Below are 23,235 nucleotides of genomic sequence, written 5' to 3' on the forward strand. Positions count from 1 at the left end.
CTCAGCTCTCAATGTTTAATCTCATACAAAGATAAGCTAATAACACCGCCACACAGAATTATATAACTGTCCAAATTATTACGTGACCTCAATAGAGATGTACATTAAGTCCATTATCAGGTGTTTGATTAAGACAGGCGAGGATTGAGTCCAGGTCATACGTCATTATTAGCCTAGGCACGAATCGGGTCAGCACTAAGATTAGGTGTAGTACACACAGAGATATTATTATCTTTGCTGATAACAATGATACTACGTGATAGCGCAAAATCAGAGAGTTGTAAAGATTAAGATGTTTATACTGCGTGTGGTGTCATTATTTTACGTGTTATATAACGCTACGATATAATTTATTGATATGACACAAGCCATAAACTGTATGCACGTACAGACATCAAAGAGAGTCCCAGTTTAACGGTAGAATCTGCACATGATGCATAAAACGTAAGCATTGAATTTTATTAAGATTCGTGACGTGTTGTGTATACAAAATGTGTAAAACAACTTTAAACATTAAACACGATAATAAATAAACGATATAATATCCAGTGTACGCTGAACGCTACATATTTCCTAGTAAAAATACCGCCAGTGTTACTTTACAGTTTCATATATCATGAATTTCATTAACCTATGAAAGTCTACCTTTATAATGTTTGCGTTACCAAGCCGATTTCATTAAAGACTGAGTACACCTAAAAATTGACACAGCTGTAGAGAAGTACCTACAGAGCTGTCGTAATATGTACCTAATGTTTGATACAGGTGGCCTATATTGGCACGCGGCTATTGGATAGAGCCTCATGAGGTAAAATATGTTAAAATCGTGGCACCACACACGTGCGTAAGTAAATGGAAACGAAATATAAAGAATCACATTACACGACCAATAATTGGAACGTTTTCGGAAGTTTTTTCGCTTTATTTGCTGAATATTGTTGCTACGGAGTTTCGTAGCCTCGTTACTGTGAACAGTTGTCAAGCCCGCAATCGTCACAATTATGTCGACCCGTTACCTCCTTTGTATTTATATGAAGCACTTTCTTTCATTGTGTGGCTGTGTAATTGTTTTAAATGCCATAATCTTCTGGTGAAACTGCGCTCGTCCTGAGATAAGGAGGGGTAACGTTTTGGTTCCACCATATAACGCTAATTACGGAGACATAAAGCGTCTCGGTAAACATTTTAACAATCCGTCATGGCGCCGGCCCTCGCCTCCGCTCCGTACGAAGGAGCCAAATAAAAACAAAGAGTGCAACCGAGGTGGCTGGCGCCTACGTTATCGCGGCACGTGGGCCCTACGCCCTTTCAATCTTATTCCTAAAATACATTCCTTCATAGAAAGGCACGTCATCTCTCGGCTATTGTTTCATTTTATCTTTTACTATTTTAGCAAAGCGATTAAAACTATTCAAGACACTGTACAACGTACAGTGCAAATTACGATTATCTATTTTAATGTGCAATGATAGCAATGTAAAAATATATGTGCATTTTTGTAGAGAAGATCGTTTATTTATGGGCCTGAAATTGCAAATAATTCTACAGGCTGTCAATCAATCGTGTTTTGTCGCAATGCCGATGAAGAAAGCTCTACCTTATAAAGATAGGTAGCCAACTATTCTTGGGATCTCACATTTAATAGTCCCAGTTTTTTTGGCATCCATAAAAATCATATCACGTCTTAATCACAACCTAGAATGACAATGTGCTTCATTAGCAATTTTACGCGTACATTTTGCAAAATAGGCTGCTAACATAAATTATATTGTTTTAGTAAATGGATTTCATAAAAAGATTACTATATCTCTGGGACGTATTCCCAGATTGTGTGTACCTACGGAGTACGGCGTGAGGAGATAATACATAATTGTGAATAATTATATAACCTACTATGAGGCGGCTCTCAGACACAGATAGTGATCTATAGACAGCAGTCGCGTACGTCGCGCGTCGCTACGCTACACCTAGTATCACACAAACGCCGCGCTTTATTACACACATTTTACATCGCACGATCTATAAGCTTTAATACCTAAATATTTTACAGTTCAATACATTTCGTACTACATTAAATTATGGTGAGTGGCAACACATCCGGCAACAGTGTATTTATATTCATTTGCCACTTAATTATATTTAAAATGAAGTGATTATTTAAATAACATATGTATGTAGGTATATCATTATCGACAAAATCCTATAAAAATTAATATTTATAACGTTATATTAAAAATAAAAATATTTGAATACTGTGTGGCATTTAAAATTGGCCTGTGACTTTTTAATATTATGTCCCATTCATATATAGACTATTAAATCGATACGTAACAAAAAAAAAAATTACAAAGTAAGTTATAAAAAAAAACCGTGAATCGTGTTCTGATTGTGATAATTTTTTGTTTCAGGTAGTGTATGATGACAAACCAGCTCAGAAGACGAATGATGAGCGCTTTATCAATATCGAACTACAAGCATAAAGCTTCGTAAATGTTACGTCGAGATCATTTTGGCCGATTCCTTTGCCGGTAGTAGTGTGGTGTCTGGTGACCATATAAGTGAAATTTTAAGTTAAAGACAATTATTTTAACGTGGACTCAGAATGCGTACTGACTGTCGGGTGTTAAGAAAGATGGACGTGCGGTGTTCGTTGTTCAAACTTTTATTGTTCCAAATGCTGGTGGCATGGTGTGCCGCCAAGCATGTCACGATAGATCTGACGAGGGACGCGGGAGACGCGGACGAGAGAGACGTCCAGGATAGCATAAGGAACCTATTACATACTGGTAAGTCAATTTTATACTATACATATTTGTATTAGGTAATTCGTTTTCCTTCCTATTTCGAAATAAAGCTTGCAAATTGTTATAACGCTAATTGCTGTTTGGAAATTGAGTTGGACAATACTACAGGAAAAATATGTAGGTATGCCTAATTATTAAGTTGCGGAAATTAAACTAGTATTTTCCCGTAGGATATAATTTATGTAATAAAATAATATTTGTGAATATTTTCGAAAATCTATTTTTATAACTACTATACATACCTTTATATACAGATTTTCTTTTATTAATGAAATTAGAACTTACTCTTTCAATAAACAAGACGCCTAGCCAGTGACACACATTAAACTATTCTTAAAGCATTATATCAGCATAGACAAAACTATTTGTTATTTATAAAAATAGCTAATTCACATTTTTAAATGTAGACAGCTTAGACAATGATGATTAAAATAGGCATGTGGGTCAGCCTAAGTGATTATTTAAAGACGATTGTGAATCAACATTTTATTTTTATTTTTAATACATTTAAATTAGTTTTTAAATTACCATAGGCATTTTAGTGTTCCGAGAAGGTCAAAATATTTGTTAACAGGTTATCAGTATCATTTTAAAATCTTTATGTTTATATATCATTAGAACTTGAGATGGAATGTTTATCCGTGATCATGGCGCTTGCAACAGTGCCGAAATATCGGAAATTAAACTAATTAATTGAAATATCCCGTCTCAATATCTAATGATATTGTTAGTGTACATGTCAGTTTAAAAATTCACTACCGCACTTATAGACATTTATTGAACACTCAAAGTATTCCTTTGTAACGATTTTGCATCGAAAACAATTACTAAGGACTGGATTAAGTAATCATTAAATGACTCTGAGTATGGCGGTTAGTCTTTATATCTTTCTATATTAGTTTAATGTTTAGATCATTAACAGTCGGATTTCCCAAGTATACCTATGTCGCCAAAATACTAATAGAATCATACAGATATATATGTATATGACAAATATTTTAGGTACTTATCAATGTTTTATGAAACAAAAATTATCCTGTTTTTGTATACTGTATCATGTGATGAGTTAAAAACAATGTTTTATCCTCTTGAGATTAACTCTTAGTCAAAACATTACCCAATTAATTTATCATGTCGAAATAAATATTAATATCAGCTTTGTAGGTTTATGCATTATTTTGCAATGAATATGTTTTCTAGCTCACATTGATTTAAACAGAAAACTTTTTTTATCTGTGATTGAGTGGTTGAATTACTGAAATATTGACTTTTATCATAGGGACTTTAAAAGCCCCTAAATTAAAAGATAAAAAGGCACACAGACCTTTACACATTTTAATTTTTAATAAGTAGGTAAAACAAGGCTTTAATACAGGATTTTCTAAATTTACTGCATGTTATTTCATGCTAATGAAAAGTGTAGTAAAATCGTGTTTGTTTGACTCTAAAGGGGAAACTCTTACCCACTGAGAAACTGTTAGTTTCTTCTTTAGAATAATAACTATACATATTTAATAATTATACCTACGTTAGTTAATTATTATTGGATAGAGGGTTTGGATCAGAGAAATCTCACAGGGTCAAAAATAACCCTAACTTAATCAAAAAGTTATGTTTTGACAGCAAAAACTAATAAAACGTGAATGCAATAACTGAGTTAATTTGTAAACTGAATTGTTTGACTGAGTGAAATGGGTTAATGGCATCGTAGGCGAAGTTCCCGCCATCCATCTTATTTACAGAGTAATAGCGATTTTTTTAATGAGGCTATTAAATATTTCGTTTTGGCAACACTTTCTGTTTTGCTTAAGTAAGTGTACACACTCCGAATGAAAGTGATTAAATGCTAACGACCGGTCAAATAAACAGTCAAAGGAGTTGTTAAATCTATTTTATTTCTAGCATTTTTATATTTATTTTATGTTTGCATTCTTAATTATAAAATGTTGCTCCTAAACTAAGATATTTCTCCAGTGTCATTTAAAAACATTACGGTACTAATTTATTTTTCTTGTATGCCAACATTTCGGTATGTACACAAATATTTGTTCCGTGTAGGAATTGAATTATACTATTTACAATGTTGTCAAATCTATGTATATGTATAATATTTCAAGCCAAAAAAATGTAGCACGCGCTAGCCAAACGTTTTTTGCCAAACCTTAAAATTTCAACAAGACGACTCAATAACACGCCAAAAGAATCCCATTCATGATTTTTTTCCTTTTCCACAAAAAACATAATTTCTCAATAATAAGGCCATTTATTTAAACAAGATATATGTCAATTCGAATGAGTCATAATGTAAATCAGAACCGATATAAAACATGTCAAGGCGTTAGAGGTCAAATCTTCGTATAATCCGATATCTCAGATTTTTGTTATACAATTAAAAGTGACATGTGACAAGGGTCCACCATCAGATAAAGTATCATATCTTCGTACATCGTCACGCTAATCTTACGCCTTGTTTTGTAAATGTCAAAAAGTTTGAAATACTCGTAATTGGATTCGGAGCGCGATTGACAGTTGCGACCAGGGGGCCTACTCTAATTCAACGCACGAACGAAAAATCTTCACAGATTGCATACTACAATTCTATTTATTGCGAACTTTCGTGAAGAAAAATGAACGAATGAAATGAAGATAAATAAATAGGTTTTGATATGAAATTAAACTTAAACCGTTATTTCAAGTAATTCTATTAGTAAATCAATAAAACCTACGGCCGAAGATTAAACGAAACTTCGGATTCGAGAACCGGAATAGGCCCCCTGCACGCGGTCGCTTTAAAGTTAGACCCTATTTACTTTAACGCGAAAATGCGAAGCTTTAATTTTGCTAACTAATATTTCCTCCTATAAATGTTTTATGTCCCATAAACTTCGATTCAACAAATTATACACGATAATTTACATATAGCTATATACTTATAATTTAGATAACATAATTTAATATTTGTTTACGAACATTCATAAAAACTGGTTCCCAATAAATTACTATTGTACAATTTTCGATATGATACTACAGACAGACTACGTTACACAAGACCAGTAACCACGAACATATAATTATTTTAATTACAAATTTCTTCTACCAACTTACGACCACACCAGTAGTTATACAGCCATTTCGAACTTGTTATAAAATACTTGAATATCAAAATAAAGCGTATATTTTTTTAGGTTACCTACCGCATAAAATCGGCTTATGAAAGGCTGTAAAATAAAACGCTAAACTATAATATAACACAGTATTGTGTTACTGTATCCAACTGACATTTTGCGGCAGTCACCTACGTGGTGGATATTTTTATCATTATGTTTTTTGCATCTCAATGCTCTTAAGGTCAAATGCATTAAAATTAAAATTGCGGATTTTATTTTATAAACATAATACGAAAACAAATGAAAAACGAACGGTACACTGAATTCAAATTTAGAAACAGCTATCATTATAAATTCAAATAACATGGCAGAATGCTTACAACGCTATTGTTAAAATCGTACGATGTCTGGCCAATTTTTCTGTGGAGTCGTACAAAATAGTGATGTAATTTCTGCGTATGCATTTGTCCGTTTAGACATGCTGGCTACATGAACATTCGGTGTCGTACGTAATACAAATGAATAACGCACCTGTAGAGAATTAATATTAACGGTGTACGCGTACATAGTGGATTTTAAGCGCATCTCAAACCAATAATAAGTGGCCGATGGAACATGAATTAACTGAAGCACTAATGCTATAAAGAGTTCTATTTGCAGACTTAAGAACATTTCAAAAATAGATCGCGGATAACGCTGAGTGAGTTGAACTGAAAGCTTCAAAATGAAGCATAAACGTAATCAAATCAATAACCGTAAAGCGGCAATAGGTGGCGGGATTTATAAAACAAAGCTGTTAGTGAGCGACACGGTCGTCGAACTTTCATTCTAAATTAGTACCACATCAAATGTTACCAATATCCTAACTAAATCTGATATCTAGTGCGTGCGACAACTTTTATTATTCATCCCGTAAATTACCTTCTTAATGTTTGATTATCATATCGTAAAAGTACTTAATTATTGCCCAAATTTATCGCTGGAAAGTGCAAAGTATAACGATCCTGATTCGCTTATCTTACAAGTTCAATATTTGCCCAAGCAATCTTATCAGTGTAGTGCAGAAAAGGCGCGAATCTGTTGATCTTGGTGACGTGAACCATGACGTAAAGCTGTCACTTGTCGCCCGAGGATACGATCGTAAAGAGATCGTGCGCCTGATCATGTTCACCCATTAATCACAGTAAAACAGGAGACGCGAACGTTTATTCCACTGCGCGAAAACTGTATCTAACCAATTCATGCGGCAATATTGTCCTAACTTTTTATAATGCTTGTAATAGTTTAGTCACAATGTAAATATAGTTACGCATCTCTAGTTTTCTTACAGGAAACTATTATTAAGACGTTTGTTCTTGTCACATCACATGTAATACCTTTGTTTGAACACTCTGATTATGTACAATTAAGGGTGATGTAACATACTTTTATCGCCTCGCACAAGTTAGTTTTGTTGCTCGGCGAGTTGAACCTTAGTTTTGCTCGTTTGATTCGCTATTATAAAAATCTGATGTCAATTATGGGTCGCCTTGACCGAAGACCCGAAATATAATGACGTTTGAACCAATATGGAATGATTCTCAGACGCGAAAATTACATCGGACTGGTTCCTATCCGGTATTCGAATTTTATGAATAATAAATAATTAATTCTATTAGATTATACAATACTTATGACCACAGGGGTTATCGTGTTAAGGTCTACGTAATAAAAATTCTTCGTCAAATTAGTTAGTCCTTTAGGCCACGTACATGGCGCCCTACAGAGGTAATATCGACCTAACTAGGTTACCTGACTACGTTAATTGAATGATCTAGTGTATATGGGCATAAAATTAATTTACGTAATCAATCTATTGCAAATCATTACCAACATGTACGTACGTACGTACTATGCATAGAATAGTAAGCAAGTACTGCTAAATTAAAATAAAACGAAGGTTATTTTATGTAATATTTGTTGTGTTAAATTAATTGGTGAATTTAGCTAGAGATTGTAGAGAATTTAAATTATTTAAGTTATCAAATACAGTGTATGTATATGTTGCGATGAGATATTGGCGCCCGACATTGGGTGGTGTTTTTGACAGAAAACGCTAGAATTGCTTCTGTGCATTGTATGTAACAGTAGAAGAGTTTATTAATTTTATTACAAAAGCACTACTTAAAATAATTTCCTTTAGATAAAATAATTTCCTTAAAGATTCACAACGTTATGGAAATTCCGCGGCATATCTAATGCCTTAATGTACATTTAATACGATTACAAGCATAATCAACATAATTTTTTGGGAATGAATATTTGGTTTCATTATGTAAGCACCATTATTTTATTATCTAAAGATCAGTTTCATAATTTTAAATGCCGCTTTTACGACCAGTCTAAATAATAATAGTAAATTTTAAAGCTTTGTTGCCTTAAAATTCGGATTCATTAATAAAATTCTGGTTTTCGAAAAAAAAGCCTCGCACAATTTTATTGAAGCATCGCGCATCGTCGCTACAATTTTCAAGGCGACTTCTAAGAAAATTATCGCTCTATTAATCCATTTATCGTCAGTACTTAAACCAGGTAAGGCTTGGACAATTGCAGTTTTTACCTTAATTAAATTCATTTATGTATGAGCCTCGGAAGACTAATATGGAGTGAGAAAAACACGAGTTGCGAGTGGAACTTGTGTGGCCTTTGCAGCGAGTGTCGAGTGACTAGCGCCGCTCCGTCGCTGACCACGCACACAGATTTCATATGAAATCGTTCATATGATGAGTGATAAGCTAGTAATTGTGATTGTCTATGAAAAATTGAACATATTACCGAGAATTTTGTAGTCTAGGAACGTGTCAGGCTAGCGCGGTGAGGGTTATGTTACTGGACTTGACGCCATGGGAATTTAATAGCGTTTAATGTTATACTATGATATAGTTACATACTTCTACAAAATATTTATTTTGTAGAAATGAAAACACATTCCATCCAATAAATATTGTAAAGCGTTTTCATTTTCACATCTTCGCTTCGCCTAGCAGTAAGAGGGTTGGTGGCCAAACGGTAAAAAAATACATTTATCAGTTGTTTAGTTGCTAAGTACCAATATAAATTTGAATCACCATACCATAAAACTTTGTTTTAAACGATTAATTGAATTTGATGTTAATTCCAAACAAACACAAAATAAACAAAAACCACGTAATAATTTATTGAAGGAATGTTGTAAGTGTATAATTAAGGCGTTAATCGTTTTGAGATACGGTATAAAAATACAAGTGCAATGGCGCCTGGAGTTGGCGCCATGTTTAGGACGGTCGCGCAGGCGCACGGGACCGCATTACTTCATAAACGCAATGCCATTAAGTCCGTCCATTCTATGCGGACAGTTGTTAACGTTCCATTGTATTTTTATTTTTGTTTTAAATTTCGAAGTAGATTAATGGCTTTGATAGTTTTTTTTTTTCAGGCAAAGATTTTTACGTGCCTGTACCAATGGCTTTTTCAACTTTTTTTTTTCATTTTTCTTCTATTCTCTAAATCAGTTCTTAAGGGTCGGTTCATATCTGTTGAGCGTATCATCGCTTGCACTAACGTATCACAAACGTATCATCGGTTGAGTGTGAACGGTCGGAAGTGTTTTTCTATACATTTGTCTGTTCTGGCGTTTCGCAACCGATGATACGCGATGCATCCTCCGTCATATATGAACCGACCCTAACTAGCACTTCAATAAATTCAAAAGTAATCATTTGACGTTAAAATACGGGACACTGCGAAAAAAAATATTTATAAAAAAGGGTCTAAACACGAGTCACAAACCCTTTAACAACCACAGAAGCCGTGTCACGAATTCATAATCACATCTAAAATTAGATTTGTCGAACAAAACGCTGAGTGTAAAAAGGGTGTCTTATTTAAACAACTTTTTACTTGCGTCACCAATACACATGGCAGACTAAATTATTTATTTACTAGCGTCAGCGAAAGACAGGTTATTGTCGTACGATATTGTTTGTCAAAGCGTTGTAACTAGAAAACTAAGTCATTAAGCTGAGTACTCACTTTACCGTGTAGCACGTAACGTATCAGATACAGTATCAACCTGCGTGGTTGCTACGGTGGGTACGGCTGGTCCACGATCCACAGCATATCTAGCTACAAGCCGCCTCCCAGTGCTTTAGAATCCCTTGGAGGAAGACGTTCTTAGCTAATAGCGTATATCGATGTAGCTAGTCCTAATAGCACAAATTGCAAAAGGAAACCCATGTCAATTTTATTTTTAGTTTCGAGAAAAAAAAATACTAAAGTTGCTAATTCGGAGTGTGGTTTAAATAGAACTTTTTTTTATTTTTCTTTTATCTTTAAGAGCAAAATTTAATATCCGGATTTTATCACATATATTATTTGATGTGTTATTCAAGCTTTACAACAGGTATGAATTTTAACTTGTTTTGACTTTGCTATTTGTAATAATAAAGGCGGTTACTTTTTTAGCTAAGAATGTCTTCCCCCCAGGGATTCTAAAACACTGTGCGCCTTTATGTTCGCAGTGATACCGCCAATCGGCGGGTCACTGCGAGCTCACTCGATACTGTATCTGATACGTTACATGCTACACGGTTAAGTGAATACCCAGCTTTACATCCCGTGGCGTTGAAACTGCTACGTTGTCATTATTGTCACTAAAATCTAGGTTATCGTTGTTAGTTTTGTGAATTTATTATCCTTTTCTGAGAATTTTACTCTGCGAGGTTTATTATCAAATTGTTGTATAATATTTGTGTCTTTGATATCTGTTTTAGTTGATACGTTGATAAAGATAAATCTTAAAATAATTTTATATCTTACTGGCAACGAAAAAAGGCTTTAAGTCTTTCTCTATCTATTTAACTCCTTATTCTGATAATCCTCTTCCTATTCTTGATTCAGTTCATAATAGAGGTTGAAGTGACACAATAATCTTATTTATTTTTTCTATTTCATTCCCATCGTGAATTGGCTTCACCTACTCTTTTATTTTTTTTTAACTATCCCCTGATATTTCTTCGGTACTCTTTCCTTTCTATACTGGGACGATTATTATCACTACCAGCTATCGCGTTACAAACACGTGGTCTTACTTAATACAATCATTATCAGAGTAAACATTTTTACTGACATGCGTAATAGTGTGTATAACCCTTTCATCGTAAACGCCAACTGTTACTCCAGCAGCTATTTCCATCCCGTTGCGTACGATTTACAAACACAAACTTTGCTCAGCGCCCATTACTGTACGTTAAACTACATAATCATAATTTTTCCTTTCCTTAGCAACGTGCTAGATTTTTCTACCTATTTATTTCTAGTCACTAATCTATGGAAGTCATGTGACTCTGCTTCCATGAGGATTAGTCCGAAAATTATCACTAACAAACATCTTTACTTATTTATATTAACCAAAATTTTAGGCTACATATTACCAGCAACAAGTCTACGACACTATGTCTACAACTTGATCTCGTTAGCCTAAATCATTTCCAAATCTGAACTCTTTGCCTTTAATAACACAGTTCTATTTTCTACACAGGTATCTATTCCCACCAACACCTGGACGCGTCGAAAGTGCAAGTGGTGCATCCTGTGAAGGTGACGCCGCACGGCGAGCTGGTCTCGCATGCGGTCGACCACGCCCATGCGCACGGGCACGCGCGAGCTCGCAGGGATCTACAACACACGGAGCAACACCAGCCTCATGTGGTTCATTATAACCTTACTGTCGATGGACGAGAACTCAGGCTGGACCTGAGGTAAGGAATATCTTATTATAATTATCATTTATTTATTTACTTTACTTGATATTTACATTTTTAAATATTCAATTAAAAAAAAACATTTAAAAATATAAAAAGCAGTAGCCCACCAGTAACGGGATAAATCCAAGCTACCGGCAGTCAGGGCTCAAGAGAGAGGAATTTCCGGACAATACGCGCCGTATCCAGAAGTACTGCCTTCTGCATCAGGCTCTTGATCCAACCATCTAACGTTAGCCTACTCAGGTGTTATTATAATTATTAATATTTATTTATTTTTTGTGTCTCATAAGGAGTAATTGTTAGTTGAAGTGTCAAGGAAATGTGTTCGGTGTATAGCAATAAGCGTATTTTTAGGGGGCAAGAGGGAAAGGTCAATATAACAAAAAACTAAATATTACGTCCAAAACCTTCGCTAATTCTGAGAATAGAAGAAGTGATGTTTTAATATTTAATATTTTTTTAATTCATAAAAATACACAAGAAATAACAGAAGAAACTGATGAACCTTATCAGTTATGTCAATCCATCAATTATTTATTATTTCTGATGTTAGAAGAAATAAACGTACGTTTCAATAAAAAATCAATTTAAGTAATCAATACCTAATAGTTTTATTGCACTTTGAATACTAGATATTTTTTATATTAAGAAACAATATAATTTAATTATGCAAACAAAAAGTGAATTGTGGTTCTAAAGGCCACAGCCACACACATCTGAACACGAAGCTTTGGGTATTTTTCCAGGACGTACAGGGAAAATTTGAGGTTTTTATTATTTATTAACGAACTGAGCACTATTAAGTAGATTGTCGACTATTAAGGTAACGCCACTTTGTGCTCCAAAGCCTATTTCTATTAGAAAAACCAGTCACATTAAATGTAACACTCCTATCAGTCAGTGATTATAGGGCACCAGATTATTGATTAATTCTAATACAGATAACTTCAAAATAATAATAATGTGTCTGATCTTGGCACAATTAAATTCACATTGCACTGCTCTCAGACAAGACAAGCAATGCACTCGGGTGATCCGTATACTCATTTGGCTTTATAGCATCAACACATTTCTGCAATAAACCCTTACCTACCGTTTTGAAAAACATCATGCTGTTTAACATGTGATTCGATACAATACAATCAGAAAACAACGTTATTACAATAAAAAACATAAGAATCAAATTGTAATAACTTTCAGTGGCTTCTTCTATTACTTAAATAGATAAGATTACGTCTGTCACTGTATCTGGAGTACGCACAGATACAAAATGAAGTTCACGGGCAAAGGCGAGCGATAGCGGCGAGTACGTTCAACGTGATGGTAAATTGACCCGATGGATCACGTGATCTGTTTTTTATTACAAAACATATCGATATATTACTCTACATACAAACATCTATTGTTGTTTTTTTTTTTGATAGAGATAAATGTTCTACAATTCTAATCGTACAATGTCGGTGTTAAAAGTTGGTACTGTATTGTTGTAAAGTTATCCTGCATTTGTGAATAGGTTAATTAAAAATATGTTGTTTTTCCTTTGATTTATGCATATTTAGCATATCAAATTAGTACTCAGAATAAGATAAAAAATCGTGTAATTATTTGACAGCTAATACAATAAAACGATTATTGCAATGTTTTTACTGCGCTTCCAATAATTACAGTTAACCTTTTTAATAATAAAGGTAAGAAGGGCAAAAAAGCAAAATTGGTCATGTTAAAAAACCCCGAAGCAAAAATCATCTTGTTCAAAATCAATCATGACTGCAATGCATCGTTGCATACAGATGTAAAAAATATAATTTATTGTATTTATTTTTGGAATACAAAAGCAAGTACCGGTGATGTAGTTTTTCCTTAGTAATAAAATGTTTTTATTTAATCCATTAAAGTATAAAACATGATTCGGACAGTATCTCTCGTAGCGATAACCTGGGCCATGTGAAATTCGGCCATAATTGAATAGATAACAGAGCAAGCGTGCGCCAGAGCCGCTCTCTGTTGCCGTCTGGACTGACATAGTTTGTTTTTTCGCCTATCGCGAATCGACCTTCTCAAATATTTGAACTTGGCTTCGCTATCACTCTGGGCCACATCGACGTTTATCTGTTGAACAAAACTAATGACACATTATCTACCTTATCACTTACATTATTCCATTATGCTTTATACAGGTAGCTTTAATTCTATCACCTGATTGTACTCTTTTTTCGTACTTTTTTTTATCGCAACGCTCGTAAAAAATAAAGTTGGAATAATCAATCAAGTTGAAATATGGTCATCTGTAAGCCGGTATCGTGCCGAATAGGAAGTTAATCTTTATTGTATGAATTTTAATGAGCAGTAAATCTAGTCTTTATTCTGAATGTTACATACGTTTTTGGTTGTTTTTGCCAACTAATTATGTACAAACATTGACCTCTTATAACACTTTTTAGTGAATATTTTTCTAAGGAATCGATCGTGTTCAATATGTCTTCTCCCAATCTACGGGACCGATCTGGAGTGTTCTTAAAAATCTTAATTGGGAGGATTTTAGTTTAGCGAGGTCGCCATAAAGAGGGCGCTAGCTTTTGTTTTTTGCTTTCAATAAACAATTCAGATTGGGCAAAATTAGACGTTTCGAAGCAGATTAAGAAGCGAGTAAAATTGCTTAAAATGTTTTGCAGTTCTGTAAAAATACATAACAATATCTCTTCATCTGGAATTATGTGATTTTAATAAGTTTTAACCTTGAGACGGTCTGAGCTCGTTTCCGAGGACTATGCACATAAATCTTTGTAAATCTGCTCGTTGTTCGTCTGACGCAGCATTAATACTGTTGTCGCTACCGGCCAACCACCACTAGTTAAACAAATGACTCTTTGTTTACCGCCAACCATTATTTATTTAATCGCATACAAACTACAGTTATAATTGGACATTTTTGCCTATTTATTTTTGACGGTTTTATTTGACTGTCATAAAAGATTTTGTTGGTTCTTCCTATCTGGTTTAGATGTCATATTTAAAAATAGAGTATACTATATTCATGTGGTTGTGTAACAAATAAAGGAAATCTTACATTTGAGGAAAGGAATTTAGATAAACCCTAATTACGAAAATTCGCCTCGATTGTGAAGCAGTCAAGTAACTATTTTCGATTTAAAATTATCAGTACCTAAAAACATGAAATCTGGAACTGTGCTCGACCTTTTACACTGGATAACAAGCACAATTGTATATCTAATGCCTTTGCCTTTAGACTTCATAGAAAAGAATCAATAATGGCGTATGGAATTAGGATCGACCGTTTGTAGTCGATCACTGGTGTTGGATAGGTACACGATATTAATTTCAGACATGTAGTTGGCCCCGCGCCTAACTCACCGCACGCACTACTTACTAAAGCTCATAAATTTCGAAGGCTATTTCCGTACATTTTTACAGCAAACTTGTATCCCAGCATTGACTAATGTTTCGCTAACAAGAATAATATAATATCCATGTATCTAGGTGCAAACGAAATATAGCACCAACAACATCAAACTAGGACTTTCCGTCACAAAATAAATCACACAACATTCTCTTATCTTAATTTAATTAGTTGTAATAGTTCAATTTATTGGCTTTGTCGAACAGTCTATAAATCACAAGAGTTATAATGAAATACGCGCCTTTCGTAATGAAAATAGGTACGACAGTCGGTGTCTTGTCGAACAAACGTTTTTATTGACAGTTTTTGCCAACCAGTAGTAAATAATACAGTCATTAGAGACAGTGATAAATTGTGAGACAGCCAACAGGTGGCGTGACCACTAAATTCATACTCATTCCAACGAAACACTTATGGTAGTAAAGATGTAAAATACCAAGATCTGATCTCCTCCCGATTACTCTTTAAGATAATGTTGCCATAATAAATCAATAACTACTGTTAGTGTTGCTAGCAAAATAATGCTTAGTTTTCCTAATCGAGCTTAAAGCTTGTTTTATCTTAACTTAGATATAATGAATTCCAAATCTGGAAGGCATAACAGCATTCCTTTGCCGAATAGTGTTAATAATTTATGAAACACAAGATTGTTAATAAAATTAAATTTGTTCGCGAACGTGTACTTAAACTCTACAAGAATTTCTTAGGGTTACGTACCTATTGCTGATATTAGTTCCTATTGCAATTTCATGCATATATTTTTTTATGGAATAAGCCGGTAAACGAGCAGACGGATCACCCGATGATAAGCAATCGCCGCCGCCCATGGACACTTGAAACACCAGAGACTTTATAAGTGCGTTGTCAGCCTTTTGGGGGTTAGGAATTTAAGGGTTGTTGAGGAAACGGGGATTGGAAGGTTAGGAAGGGTAATTGGGCCTCCGGTAACCTCACTCATACAACAAATAATGATGTAAATAAATTATCGAAGCAATCTAAGATTATGATAACGAAACGTCCAGTCAGATTCAGGAAGTTTATATACTTCATCATCACTCAGCATATAGGTAACAACTACGAGTATAGGTAACCTCTCGATTCAATTACTGGGCATTTATTTGTGCATAAATTATATCAGAACATTATAAAGTCAGTATCAGTACATGCGTTCAATATATTAGTTTGATTAATTGAGGTGTTCGTGCTTACGAAATACTTAGACGCATACAAGTAATGTCGCCATCGACTAACGCAATCCCAGACGTAGGCTATGCACACGGGATCAGATACATGAGCCACTCATTATTTCTTTCGAAATAGATAAACCCTTGCTCACTTGCACCGAGTCCAAGATTATTATCATTATATTGCTAAACCATTACATCACACTCTCTCGTCATCTTCACGTTTGCAACATTCACAAAAACTGAATACTGCTTAATTTGGTGACACCCTAAAAAGACAACCCATTTTCCCTTAAAGCCATATCATGGAAATTGCACATAATTTGAGTTATATCCAATTAATTTATAGTTACCAATAAGGAGCAGATAATCATGCTCTCGTAGCTATTAAAGTGAGGTTTCGTAATAATCAGGCTTATTGATTTATTGTAGCTGTTATGTTGTAATGGGATAATGGCATAAATCTAATTATAAACAGGTAGGCGTATAGTAAATGTAAACAGCTGTGATATAAGAATAACAATGAATGACACCTACCGAAGTTATCTGGTTGCGTATGCAGTGTGATCAAAGCTGCGCGAACGCATCGAGCGTGTGTCGCGTTTTCGCCGCGCAATAGTTTCGCGGAAGCGTCGCTATCACTCGCACTCGTGTGAACGCAAGCGCAACACTAGCTAGAAGCTGCTCGTGCACTTTTTGTGCCTACGTACACCGACTTGATTGCAGACTACCTTTTTAAATAAGCTCACACTTTCTAAATTAAATAAAAAATGCCAATAAATGCCTATAGTAAGTTTCTTATCGGTATTGATCCAGTGGCAGTAAAAAAATACACATGATCACCTTAATGCAGACAGTTGTCACCAAACTTGACAGACTGGGGTGCGGGCCTCGTGACCTCGTCGAATTTCTTCTCATGCAGCAACTGGGACGCTGGGCTCATGCATTTTTAATGTACTGGGGACAAAAACTCGACAGTTTGAAAGTTGCTGTATGGTCTTCGAAGTTCAATTCATACATATTTATGTGGCAATTATTGTAATACAATGAACGATGAATATTGCAAGGATTGCACAACGTGACCCTACGTAGCGGGACCGCCCGTGCACCGAATATAGTAATACCCAAATAAATGAAAAACGACTGTTTAATGCTACTGTCAATAATATTAAGTGCGAGCAATGGCTGATTGGAGCTGTCGGGCGAAATCGAGTAACAAAAAAACAAAGGCAGCAAAATAAAAAATCTGAAAGTCAATAGTTTTCCCATTTTCCTAAAACGTCCAAATACAGAGTAAACGATACCGTTACCATCTAAAATGACTCTGTTACAGTTACTCTTGAACTGGATAATTATATGAGTAAGGCCAAGGTTAAACATTGTTTATGTATACAGCGATCAAACGCAGAATTATATTTGTATACATAATGCAATATACAGTCCACACTTATGTAGTCCCGCGTCGAGTGCTACGAAGATTTATAACTGGACCAGGTGGTGACTGAACTATTCATGTATTCATGACTCTTCTATTTTGATGTTATCCTGGTCATAACCAGAATAAACGACTTCATACTCGAAATACTGTTGAAATGAAACACCGGTCAACTAACGAAACATTTAATTGCATTAACGCAGCTTTAAGATTTATAGAATCAAATAAGCCAGGCCAATATACCTCCCGTGAACTACGCAATAATATTACATTAAATATTATTTAATAATAACTGTTGTCAGGTTTACATTCTCTATAAAATCCTGGATTTTGTAATAACTGTAAACGCGAAGTATACGATATAGGCTTTAGTCCTTTCACCCTAGTAAAATTGTAATAGTTGTCGTAATTCCTAATTTATATGCAGTCCATTAGGTTTATCGAATTATAAGATTTTATAGCTACGAATTAAGATTGTGGACAGCGAATTCTATTTGCCAAACACTTAACGAATGTTGATAATCGCTGATATAATTTAGTTAGGCTTTTGTTGTCGCGTTGCAGAACATTTTGACTGTACAAGAAGGAAATTGCTCCAGCAATTTGAACGCGTACAAATAAATGCTTTGAAACATTTTGTACCTTAGTAAGTTGTAAAACCCAACTTATGTATATGCTAAGGTTATTTCGAAAATTGCGCCTGTTGTGTTATCGCCTGCAATCTGCAGTTAATATTTTTATCGCATAAAATTGGACAAGAGATCGCACCAAAGCGGTCTAATGATTGTTGTAAATTTCATCGGTACTGGTAAATTGGGGGCATCGATAATAAATTTTCGCATTGGTAACATCAACACGGCGCGAGATCAGACAGGTTCTGCGTGCCAAGTCGTTAGGTTCAAAAGATTTGCATAACAATTTGTAAGTATTTGAGTAATTGGTATGAGAATAGAGTTTTTTATAAAACTTTATTTAGGAACATGTTTATGATTTAGTTGATGTTTGAATATTTAATATTGATTGGATAGTTTTGTAATAGTTAATTTATTGATTATTGATATGGTTATAATCCCAAAATCATTCGTTTATATGGTAATTTTATCATTTTTAACACATAAGGGACCGCCCACAGCAGGTGCCGACTGCGTAGGAGGTTTCTATTTCGAGAGCTAAAATGAAGCAACAGAATGAGTCGCAAGTCGTCGATATTATTATAGGCTAGCATGTATGTAGGTAAAACGCATTGCAAGTTCAAGTGCAAGGAACTCGTAAGACGCTGTAATAAAATAAAGGTTTCGCACGGCAGGGCGCCGAAACCACAGGGCTCTGAGAGATTTATATCTACACACGCTGTATATATCACCGTGCGATACCTGATACGTGCTACAGCCGACTCAAAACAATACGCTTTAAGTTTTACCCTTTTATTTTGTGTCGCTAAGGAAGCGTCTGACTCTGGACTCGGCGTTTCTCTCATTCCCAGGAAATAATACGTTAGCTTCACACTTCACACCTACTGCCGTTTTACCTTCATTTAGTTTTGTAATGCTTTCGCGTTGACATTTAACAAACGACCTATGACACTTGCGAATGTTAAACATCTCGAAATAACATGTCGCTGCGTCTAAAAGAACAATATTTATGTTCTTCTTCTTTAATGTCGGAGAATATGTTCGTCATTACGGTTCTGAGAAAGTCTGCTTTTACATTTTCTTCTGAAAACGATCGTAAAAGTTCACTTTGATGTGTCGTGGGTATAGAGTAACTTTAGGTGTGTTTGAAATCAATAGGTGAAAGTTGATATAAAAATAATGACGAACATAGGTATTCGATGTTCCACTACTGAATATGGGACAAACGTTGTTACAAAGTTGCATGGAGATTTAGAGGTGGCAGAAATCCATGGTTGCGTGTTGAGTCTTCGAAACATAAAACATCGCAACTGTATTTTCTCAGTAGCGTAGGCAGAGATTAATAGGACACTCACTATTCACCAGTTGTCTTTCTTTCATGTAATAGGAAACTGGGACTAGTAAACAGAAGCAGATACAACAGCCTCTTAGCATATTGATAGTCTACCTAAAATATAGGTGGCCTTTTTTGTCAGCGACCGAACAACAGTATAAATATTAGGTGGTAATAATGATAGTGTTTCAAAGAAATTTGCATGTTAATGGCAACTATTAGCCGCGTATAGAGCTAGTGCCGCGTAAGGTCTCCACGGCGCCTGTGTTGCCACATATAAGGATACACGCGCACTTTACAAACAGGTCTAATCAGCATAAACCAGATCTTAAATGTTACGTTAATCACCCATTTAGCGCCATTTTTGTAAAAAAAATAAGATTCTAATTTTATACAATTAAATATTTGGCGCATATTTCCTTTATTCTCAATGAAATACGTGTGGATTGCAACAGCTTAATGTAAGCGATAAGAAATAAGGTCCTGTTGAAATCGAAGTGGTCGTGTCAACTTGTGTACACATTAATGTACAGCTGATTCGTTCGTATGCAAAAGAGAAGTAACGCCGCGCGATAAGACTTGTTAAGGTACCACTATCTTTAATTGAGGACGTGAATTCATTAAGGTGAATGAAGGTATATTAAGACGTATTGAATATCAATTCAACAATACGAGCCTAATATTTGGCTGATAGCTTACTAAATGATGTTCGTATGCAAATCGAGCATTGTAGTCGACCAGTTTTCCACAATGTTACGGGCTAATGAACGCAGTCCTTTACCGTTTGAAACAATCAATCGTCAATTATGACAGGTAGTGTATCTGTTGCCGTGTACAGACGGACACACATAGACGCTTGTGTCAACACGTATCTGGGGCGGCTGTGTTTACCTCTACTAATTGCCGTAATGAGCCTTATCTGTGTGCTTAGTACCTTACTCGCCACTCGAACTGTTTGCCTCTGATCGACAGCCCGCAACCCAAGGCTGATAATGTCTACAGAAACTAAAAACAACAGCACTTGTCCCGTGTTGGCTTAGTGGCGCCATGTCGACGACTGCGCGTGTGTTCCATTGAAAAAATTACGTTAATTCAGCATTTATTATCAAAGTGTTGCGTAACGCGCAGGTTGTTGACCGTAAACTGACATCAATAAAACTTATTCAACTACAATTACTGACTCATAAATTATTGTCACTTATAGTCAATAAATAGGATATAAAGGTCGGTTACTTACAAATACAGTGAGCAGCAGTGTATCCTTTCCTTTTTCTGCGGTTAATATATCGTTACATTCCACAATTGCTGCATTCTGCCCGGTACCTATCTAAGGCCGGACCATACTGTCCGATAAATCTTGACCGTGTGCCAGTGTGAAATCTACTTTTTATGGTCGTCGTGGCCGTCGCCATAGTGGACAGATTCCTTGGACGATATAAGATTAAACCGCAGTTGGGATTTATGGCTATCGGCTGGACTTTTTCAATGTTCGATTGTTATTTGAGATTTGTAAAATAAAACAAAATTATAAATATAGACAAAACAAAACGATCCACACGAAAATAACGTTAGAAAGGAATGTTAATCACACTACTTAGTTTCATAAACAATCGAGTCTGTGGTCTAAGTATAGTTTGTATGTATCTAATTTATTCTTGTTTTATTTACGGAGTAGTCACATAGTTGTGAGCGCGCGCAAGAATCCGAAGCTCGCGGCGTTGAGCAAAGAGTTTGTGGTAATCTGCCTGGACCTCGTCGAATAAGGTGCGCCTTCCGGCCGAGAATCCCAATTATGTCGTTATAATCCTACAAGGGTAATACATCAGTGTAAAAACAAGGAAACGCGCAAATATTTTTTACTCCATTACGAATTACGCGCATTTTTAGAATCATTTAGATTGTATCAGAACGTTAATTGTTATATTTATTGTCGTTTCATCCTTCAATATGTAATTTAATTACGCATTTATTTGCGTCTTATGACCGCTAACTACAATTAAAATGATAGCTCGCAATTTAATCGACAAAACCTCTTAAAAAAAATAAACCGAACGAATCTCTTACAAATTAATATTATGTATTCTTTCATAATCATACTCAATTTATGCAACAATTGAAAGACAATGGTTGCATGCATTGCACTTGAAATGACATCTACAAATATAATTTCGTCCGGGGGCTTGGCAGAAATGTATTTATCATTCATTTGTTTCTGTTCAACGACTCCTCCTTACATTACTATTCGTTATGGGAGCATTCGACCTTCATTTGTTTTCTCGTCAACGATATCTGCCTCTAATTACTGGACACCCACACATAAGTCGTGACTTGTAAACTTGTATAGGCCTCCAAAGGGTTCGTGCTCAAATGATACGAACACAAACGTACCTCTATAAGTCGATACAATTTCATCAAATTGTGAAATTCTCTTTTCAATCACCGTGTCCGTGTACGAATTTTGCTCCTCATATTTCTGAATTTGAAGGCGATTTACGGGACAAGAAGGATTAGCGTTTTTTTTTGTAATGTACTTATCTCAGTTCCGTAAAACAGAATAACTATTAAAGCACTCATTATTATCGTCTCCATTTTGGCTCACGGGGACGATAGGTTAATCTCATATATTGAGCATAATTCGATAAAGAGCAATAATATCACTATATACCGAGTACGACTCTTACTACATACTTTCAAAAAACTTAACACAAACTAATAAAATACTCTTTGTTGCAGGCCATCAGTAACGTTTATAACGCCAGCGATGGTGGTGGAACGCCACAGCGTGGACGGGAGAACTCGGGACCATCCGCACCCAGCCGCTACTGCATGCCACTACACCGGGTCCATTAGAGGACAGCCTGCGTCTAGTGTTGCGCTCTCAGCGTGTGATGGACTTGTGAGTTCTTTTCTTTATTATTTGTATTCTGTTTTTTTTTGTGGTATAAGCCGGTAAACGAGCTGACGGACGGATTACCTGATGGTAAGCAATCGCTGCCGCCCATGGACACTTGAAATACCAGAGGCATTATAATTTGGGTTGCCGGTCTTTAGAGGATAGGGATGGGGGTTTATTGGGCTGTTGGAGAATCGGGATTGTTTCACGAAGTTTTCTGATAGATCGGGGTTTATGGTGGGCTTCGTGTAACCTCACTTACACAACGAAACTTTTACTACGGTTAGTTCTTAAAATGACCTAGGAATATCTTCTATGAGTTCTGTGTACAACCACCGATGAAGAGACAGCGAGTAGATTTCACCTAATGGTACCTTATCTGCGAGCATACATAATTACATACAATAATAAAATCTTTAAAGTCCTAAACTCCCGATCAGCATAAAACCTTTTTTCACGATTCCTTTAAGTAGCTTACACTTGCGGTTTTAAATTACAGAACCAAGAAGATCATTAAAAGATTTTAGTGCATTAAAATGGCACCTAAGTATTAAAAAAATATTAACCCTTATCAGAATTGTCCCAAAATAAACAAAAACAACATTTAGCTGGAAGAACCGAAGAAGGTAGCAGTAAGGTATTAACT

The 23,235-nt window shown here is 35.3% G+C and overlaps 1 protein-coding gene across 1 annotated transcript in view; it reads left to right on the forward strand.

Annotated features, from left to right (window-relative positions):
* Positions 1 to 1,929: 1,929 nt before the first annotated feature.
* The window catches only part of LOC118273921 (A disintegrin and metalloproteinase with thrombospondin motifs 7), a 56,325-nt gene continuing 35,019 nt past the window's right edge, over positions 1,930 to 23,235 (forward strand). The window contains exons 1-4 of the mRNA XM_035591134.2: positions 1,930 to 2,081; positions 2,409 to 2,786; positions 11,469 to 11,688; positions 22,430 to 22,592. Coding sequence (XP_035447027.2) covers positions 2,603 to 2,786; positions 11,469 to 11,688; positions 22,430 to 22,592 — 567 coding nt within the window. The 5' untranslated portion in view covers positions 1,930 to 2,081; positions 2,409 to 2,602. The remainder of the gene's footprint in view (positions 2,082 to 2,408; positions 2,787 to 11,468; positions 11,689 to 22,429; positions 22,593 to 23,235) is intronic.

The sequence above is a fragment of the Spodoptera frugiperda genome, chromosome 3, assembly GCF_023101765.2.
Source record: "Spodoptera frugiperda isolate SF20-4 chromosome 3, AGI-APGP_CSIRO_Sfru_2.0, whole genome shotgun sequence".
NCBI lineage: Eukaryota > Metazoa > Arthropoda > Insecta > Lepidoptera > Noctuidae > Spodoptera > Spodoptera frugiperda.